This window comes from Sinocyclocheilus anshuiensis, unplaced genomic scaffold (assembly GCF_001515605.1).
Source record: "Sinocyclocheilus anshuiensis isolate Anshui unplaced genomic scaffold, SAMN03320099.WGS_v1.1 scaffold1379, whole genome shotgun sequence".
In the NCBI taxonomy this organism is placed as follows: domain Eukaryota; kingdom Metazoa; phylum Chordata; class Actinopteri; order Cypriniformes; family Cyprinidae; genus Sinocyclocheilus; species Sinocyclocheilus anshuiensis.
This window is the reverse complement of record NW_015536530.1, coordinates 58,659-66,433: the sequence shown is the minus strand read 5'-3', so window position 1 is coordinate 66,433 and position 7,775 is coordinate 58,659. Positions and strand designations below refer to the sequence as shown.

The 7,775-nt window shown below is 41.6% G+C and overlaps 1 protein-coding gene across 1 annotated transcript in view; it reads right to left on the bottom strand.

The window, feature by feature from the left end:
- Positions 1 to 6,923, bottom strand: part of LOC107694668 (skin secretory protein xP2-like) — an 8,731-nt gene extending 1,808 nt beyond the window's left edge. Inside the window, exons 1-6 of the mRNA XM_016494364.1 lie at positions 6,725 to 6,923; positions 2,372 to 2,440; positions 1,303 to 1,633; positions 1,000 to 1,008; positions 177 to 447; positions 8 to 131 (exon numbers count right to left, since the gene is read on the bottom strand). Of these exons, the coding sequence (XP_016349850.1) occupies positions 8 to 131; positions 177 to 447; positions 1,000 to 1,008; positions 1,303 to 1,633; positions 2,372 to 2,440; positions 6,725 to 6,923 (1,003 nt within the window). The remainder of the gene's footprint in view (positions 1 to 7; positions 132 to 176; positions 448 to 999; positions 1,009 to 1,302; positions 1,634 to 2,371; positions 2,441 to 6,724) is intronic.
- Positions 6,924 to 7,775: the final 852 nt, after the last annotated feature.

The window sequence follows — 7,775 nt, the reverse complement described above, 5'->3', positions numbered from 1 at the left end:
AGAGTGCTGGACTCCTCGGCTGCCTGAGGGCTGGACTCCTCGGCTGCGTGAGGGCTGGACTCCTCGGCTGCGTGAGGGCTGGACTCCACGGCTGCGTGAGGGCTGGACTCCACGGCTGGGTGAGGGCTGGACTCCACGGCTGGGTGAGGGCTGGACTCCGTGAGCTTCCCATCAACCTCAGCAGGCAGAGAGCTAGATTCCCCAGCTGGGATAGCACTGGACTCCTTGGCAGGCTGGGGGCTCGACTCTGCAACAGGGTGAGGGCTGGACTGCTCAGCAGGCAGAGGGCTGGACTCCGTGAGCTTCCCATCAACCTCAGCGGGCAAAGTGCCTGACTCCTCGATGGGGAGAGTGCTGGGCTCTGCAACTGGGTGGGGGTTGGACTCAGCAGGCAGAAGGCTAAATTCTCCAGCTGGGATAGCACTGGACTCCTTGGCAGGCTGGGGGGTGTACTCCACAGCATGCAGAGAGCTAGATTCTCCAGCTGGGATAGTGCATAACTCTTTGGTAGGCTGGGGGCTGAACTCTGCAACAGGGTGAGGGCTGGACTCCTCAGCAGGCAGAGAGTTTGACTCCTCAGCTGGGATAGCGCTGGACTTACTGGCAGGTAGTGGGCTGGACTCGGTCAGCTTCATCCCATAAACCTCAGTGGGCAGAGTGCTAGGCTTCCCGGCAGGTAGAGCACTGGACTGTGTGACTGGGTGGGGGCTGGACCCCTTGGTGGGCAGAGCACACAACTTTTCAGCAGGGTGGGAGCTGGAACTGGTCATGTTTTTCCCATCAACCTCAGTAGGCAGAGCGATGGACTCCTTGGCAGGCTGGGGGCTGGACGACTCAGCTGGGAGAGCACTGGACTCAGCTGGGAGAGCACTGGACTCAGCTGGGAGAGCACTGGACTCAGCTGGGAGAGCACTGGACTCAGCTGGGAGAGCACTGGACTCAGCTGGGAGAGCACTGGACTCAGCTGGGAGAGCACTGGACTCTGCAACTGGCTGGGGGCTGGACTCCGTGAGCTTCCCATCAACCTCAGCGGGCAAAGCGCCTGACTCCTTGATGGGGAGAGTGCTGGGCACTGCAACTGGGTGGGGGTTGGACTCAGTAGGCAGAGGGCTAGATTCCCCAACTGGGATAGCGCTGGACTCCTTGGCAGGCTGGGGGATGGACTCCACAGCATTCAGAGAGCTAGATTCCCCAACTGGGATAGCGCTGGACTCCTTGGTAGGCTGGGGGGTGGACTCTGCAACAAGGTGAAGGCTGGACTCAGTCAGCTTCCCAGCAACCGCAGCAGGCAGAGAGCTAGATGCAGCAGGCAGAGAGCTAGACTCCCCAGCTGGGATAGCACTGGACTCCTTGGCAGGCTGGGGGCTGGACTCTGCAACAGGGTGAAGGCTGGACTCCTCAGCAGGCAGAGAGTTTGACTCCCCAGCTGAGATAGTGATAGACTCCTTAGCAGGCTGGGGGCTGGACTCAGTCAGTTTCCCATTAACCTCAGTGGGCAAAGTGCCTGACTCCTCAAAGGGGAGAGTGGTTGATTCTGCAACTTGGTGGAGGCTGGACTCAGCAGGCAGAGAGCTGGGCTCATTGGTGGGCTGGGGGCTGGACAGGGCAGAGGGCAAATTCTTCACATCAATGCCTAAAGAAAATTGATGCAAAACATGTCAGAAACTGCAATTAGCTTTCCTCGTGGTCCAGTGTCAATACAAAAGATTACCCTTTTGGATAATTAGACCAGATTCATTCTTCAAAGACAGCAGAACAGCCAAGCTACACTTTGCTACCACTGGCTGGTTTGGAATTTGGTTTGCACAAAGAGAGGACAAGGGGCCATCTGGAAAACAAAAGGCATGAACAATAATACACTGGACACAATACTCACACACACACACACACACTCAAAACTTTAGCCAAAATAATGGTTATATGGTTATGTATGCATGTATGTATATAAAAATTAAGACATAAGATAAACAGCTAACAAAGTTTGACTAATTGAAGTGTTAAATGTGGATTTACACTAGGGTTGGACCTGTATAGGTTTAGACTTGGTCTTCCTCCCCAATACACAAGGCAATAAGACCAGAATAGGATTCACAATTTGCTTAATTAAAACTAATGTTAGACTCCTGTTTACATTCTGTCCGAAACTACATACACTTAGTTTTACATTTTATAAAGCGCTTCATTTAAAATTTGATAATCTCAAATGTGTGACCTGGGCTTAACATGAGGCACGTTACCATGTTTAATGCTAAATTTAGATTTGAAACTTAATTTTGGGACACACACACAAAGTAATCCTGCTTCATTAATATAACTACATATTGTGTGAACAAAAAAGACACAATGTTATGACCACACAAAAGCTTCAAACCTTTCTTCTCCAAGCGTACTTGCTCACTACCAGCCTGGTATAAAAGATACCCAATTGGAGAAGCAAACCCTGAAGACAAAACATAAGATTAAAGAAAGAGAAAAAAACAGACATATTTAAAACACCACATTAAGGTGAAAACATCTTCACCATTGAACACCAATTGGTGACACGAGAACACCAAAAACATAAGGTTTGAAACAGCCATCTTGAGCAAAGATTGAAGAATTGACAATCTAATCCTGCTTTCTAAAACAAGCATCGAGTGGTTTGAGGGGTTTTAAAGTAACAGATTTTCATCACCTGGGCCCCTCGTTAAAGTGAAATTAGTGAGAAAGGACCCAATCGTTAACATTCTCATGCAAACATTGGTTGGTTGAGAAATCACAAAATGTTCAGAGATGTCAATTTTATTTGTGTTTTTACAAGTTAAAATTACTTAAACGTGCTTATATTAATCTACCATTATCTACTGGTTCTCCTACAGTATGAAAGGTGGTGGATATGTTGGAGCATTTATGTGCCACAATAACAATTAAGATGAATTAAAATGACAACATTTGAACAGATAAATACAGACAGGGAAAATGTTTTCTTTTAACCATGAACTCATACAACATCTTTAATATAGCAAGCAACATTGTTTGAGCAGACCGCATGATAATGATAGAAAACACAAACACACGCCACAGCAAACAATTCATTTAAAAACAATTTTAAAGGTAATTTTCAGCACAAAGAAATATTAACATTGAGCCTTTAGTTTTATATAACATAATATAAATTTGTATTCTAAATGATACCTTAATGATTTCATTAATTAGACAACTGGCCTAATTGATGCGTTAACGAGGTACTGACTTAAATGGTTCTCAGTGCGGTATGAAAACTCCTGGTTTGACTGAAGTGTCAAACATGCCTGGATTGAGTCTTATTGAGATTATTATGTTGGTGGTCTTCCATCACCAGTTAGTATGGAATGGTATATTACTGAGTAATGGTGTGAACATTGTGCTTAAACCGTAAACAAACCTTGTATATGTACAGTTTTGATTACCTTATGTCCTTTTTTTTTTAGCACTCAGCTCTCCAGTCGATTATGGTTTAGACTCTTCTTAGAGCCCAAGCAAAGGAAAAGGTTGTGTATGTTATGTGAAGTGTTGTTTTTATTCTGCTAGTTTTCATCTCAGGTTTTGAACCTGTATGAACTTGATCCTTGTGAATTTGCAATTTGGCTGTTTTTAGGAAGACTTGATGCAGAATGCAAAGTACAGAGCAGGTCTTTGCTTTAAAGCCTATTTCAGCGTTAGTGCAACGGTTAATTGCTTTCCTTCACAGTGGTTTCTAACTCTTTAAAGGCTCAACTCATGCATTTGTCTTGCGGTGTTTTTATAAACACAAAATGCTGGTGATCTGGTCCACCTGACATGATGTCTGCGATCTGTTATCAGTTTATCCTTATCTAGATCATTATCAACACATTTATTTATTTATAGTTGTGTTCTTTCCATAATGGGTCTCTGGTGACAAGTGTCACCCCTATAAAACTTTACCTTGGCAACAGTAATTAACTTGTTAGACAAATATAGTGTCTCTCTCTCTTATTAAACATTTTTAATACCAAGCAAATCTGTTTGTATCAATCATAGTAACAAGTCATTTCTATGTGTTGGTGAAACTGGTTACCGTAGTAAAATTAAGGACAGCACTTACCTGCTTTTTGGTTTTGTGGCCTACTGTCATGGCCTACAATGTGACCTACATTTGGTTATATGTGACTATAAATATATTTTTTATCTTTAAAAAAAAAATGTGCACTCCGTAGTTCAAAACCAGAAGATCAATAATGATTTTATAAGCATTTCTCAGTATTTTTCTGTGTCATTTGTTTTGCTGATTACACTAGCTGGAAGGTTGTTCCCGCCACGGAATAAAAAATAAAGCTAAAAGTTTTTTACCTCACAGTTCTGACTTTATTTCTAACAGTACTGAATTTTTCTTGACTGTTTCACAGACATGGCTTAAGCTATAGTCCCAGACTAAAATGTAAGTCTGAGTTGTTTCAGCTGAAAGAAACTTGCACTGACTGATCTTAAAATATGTCAGTGTCCTTGTTTTGTATCAAGATGCACACCAGTAATGTTTTTTCTAAGGCATGTTTATAAAAATGACTTAAATGTCCTGATTGAATGTGGCCTAATCCTGGTTTAGTCTAAGCCCTGTCTGTGAAACCGGGCCTATATCTCACAATATGGATATTCTGGTCATTTTGAGATTTGTGAGAAATAAAACAATCAGAATTGTGAGGCGTACACATGTTTACATCTTGCAATTCTGACTTTTTTAAAAGCATTTTCTTTTTCCCAAAAATGCTAGATAATAGCCATTTTTTAGATTTATTTATATAGCGCTTTATACTACAGATTATCACATATAAATACAATTGGTACTTCTTAAATTTTGTACTTTTTGGGGGACTTTTCCCCCATCTTGTTACACGTGGTGTTCCGAGTTCTGAATTGCTTGTAAGTCTCTCATTATTCCATATTATGTTAAATATTGTATTCAGTATTTGTCTTCAGCTTGTTTTCTTTAAGTTTAGCACAGTTTTTGTATTTCTTTTTTGGAACTGATTGATCTTAGGCCTTGCTGATCTGAGCTTATGAACAAATAAATGCTGTTTTTTTTTCCCACTCAAAAACTGAGGAGCGTAAGCTCAGATCAATGAGGCCTGTGAATCAACTCCAAAGAGAAATAGAAAACCTGTGCTAATTACAAAAAGAAATTGGTGATAATACAGCATAATGAAAGTCAAGGGTTGTAAGACCACGAGAAAAGCAAAGCATTGTTAATGTTAATGTTGTTAATGTTGCTTGGAATCATCAAATCCAGTAAAACACATTTTAAATAAAGTATTTGGGGTTTACGAGGGGTCTGCCTCTGTTTGTGCATCTCATCAGAAGGGGGCGCTTCTGTTCACACCACAGAAAACCTGCATTCCTCAGAGAATTCCTCAGCACGCTAAAACAGGTCAACAGATCACTTCTGCAGACGTTTAAGGTTTTGTAACAGCTATTTAGCAGCATACAGTGCACTTATCGCATGTCCAGACTCTCTGGAGAAGCTCGGGGATCATGCTGTCACTCGTGGCTCAGTTTGTACTAACTTACTAAATGACATCTGTAAATAGCACTACCTCAAAATAAAGAACAAGTGTGCGCTTCTATGAGATGTGTGAACTGCATTTAGTCTTTCATTCTATTGCTCACACTTTTTCATCATCTCCCCCACATTCTCTCACTTCCTAGTTTGCCTAAAAAGGGCATATTATACTGATGTGTGTGTGTGTGTGTTTCTCCACTTCCTGTCAGAGACAGGAAGTCATTGAGTCAGTGTGTGTGTGTGTGTGTGCGATGCGTGTACCTCTTTTTGTATCCTGGTGGGGACTTAAACCTGAATACACACAGACTCATGGGGAGTCGTGTCACGGTGGGGACCTAAACTGTGGTCCCCACGGGTAAACAAGCTTATAAATCACACAGAATGGAGTTTTTTGAAAATCTAAAAATGCAGAAAGTTTCTTGTGAGGGGTAGGTTTAGGGGTAGGGTTGGTGTGTGTGTGTTTGTGTGTGTTTGTGTGTGTGTGAGTGTGTGTGTGTGTGTGTGTGTGTGTGTGCGTTCCCTTTTTAGTGGCGTTTGCTAACAGTCAAGCATCTCTGTTATTGCTCGTGGTGTGATGCCGTTTATGATTGGTTGACACTTGAACTTTATCAGTGCATTTTAATGTGGTGATAAACCGGCCGTGGAGAAGAACGTCGAAATTTTAAAAGTGGTTTCTTCCAAAATTACAAAGCCAAAGAGGTGATACAACCCTCGACACTAAGTGCACTGCGAAACATACTATTTTTGTCATGTTTTCTGAAAAATGTCTAAACAAAAGAAGCAAATAACATGAGATATGAATTATTGTTTTTTGGAAAATGTATCAAAAATTGATTTAATTCAAAGGGAAAACCATTAGATTTTTTTGACCCCGTTGGCAGATATTTGTTCTTGTTTTAAGCATAAACTCACTTCATTTTAATACATTTGTCATTTTTCAGACTTAATATCTTATTGTCCTGTTCAAGCAAATGTTATTTGATTTAAGAATTTTTAGATATGTGTAATGGAAAACAAGACAAAATGCTAGATAAGCATTTTTTTTTGTAGTGTATTAAACTATCATTGATTACAATTGTGTCTTGTTGCTTTTACTTCAAGTTCCGCATGCAACACTATTCATAAGTTCTTCAAAAAGTAGTAGGTTTTGAAAACATATGATTTTGTTAGTTACTGACAAAGCTTTCAAACCTCCTCTGTACAGACTTGACAAATCTGGATCTGTATGTGGCATTTCAGATGCTTTGTCATCGTAAAGCACACAGTTGGGCTCAAAGCTCACGATCTTTGCAGAATGGCTATTTTCTTCCCCGTTTGACTGGCAAATGAGTTTCCTCTTAACACACAAGTCTTCTCGGCCACACACTCCACCCAGAAACAAACCCGACATCGACAGCAGAGACTCTTCATTCTGACGCTAGACTGCAGACTTTCTTTTGAACATATAAAGAGAAATTAGCATGGCTGTGAGGCACAGAAGACAGAAACGGGTTTATAACATTCACACCATTCAGAACAGACTCACCGTGAGCTCTGAGGTTCTTAAGCGTTGTCATATGCTTCTGTCAGCGAGATCTCAACATGTTTTAAAAACAGTGTTTAATATTGGTGAAGGACTACGCTACCCTTAATCCCATAGGGAGCCACCAAATGTCTCACAAATGTTTCCATGCACTCTCACTGTACTTACTGTAGATCTATCAGTAATTTGCCATGGACTTACTTCAAATATACTTTTTTTACTCATAACCAGTGACTGTATGTCAGTAGGTTTATTTTGTACTGGTGTTTTTGATTGTTCCAGAACCTTCCTGAGACTGTACAGAGGGTTGCATTATATTTAACTTCTGACAGGAATCAAAATGACGGAAGCACAGTGCATTCAACGGACTGTACTCTAGCTGACGAAACGTCTTTCTGAAAAGATTTCAGTAGACAAAAACTCCATAAAACTGCTTTGTGAGTTGTGAAAGCTATGAAAGTCTATTGAACTGTTCATCAGCGTTTATCAAAAGCTCTGAATGTTGTACTATTATTTTAGTGGTTTAGCTTTTTGGTAACTGAGGATCCACGCTCACGAATCTCACTCAAAGAGGCCTGTTGCTGATCAGTCGCCTGAGTCTGGATAAAATCACAGATAAGGATCCTCTCTGTGCGCTGGCCTCGAGTGCATCACACACACTCAGCAAAAAGATTCCTCTGTGTGTGTGTGTGTGTGTGTGTGTGTGTGTGAGAGAGAGAG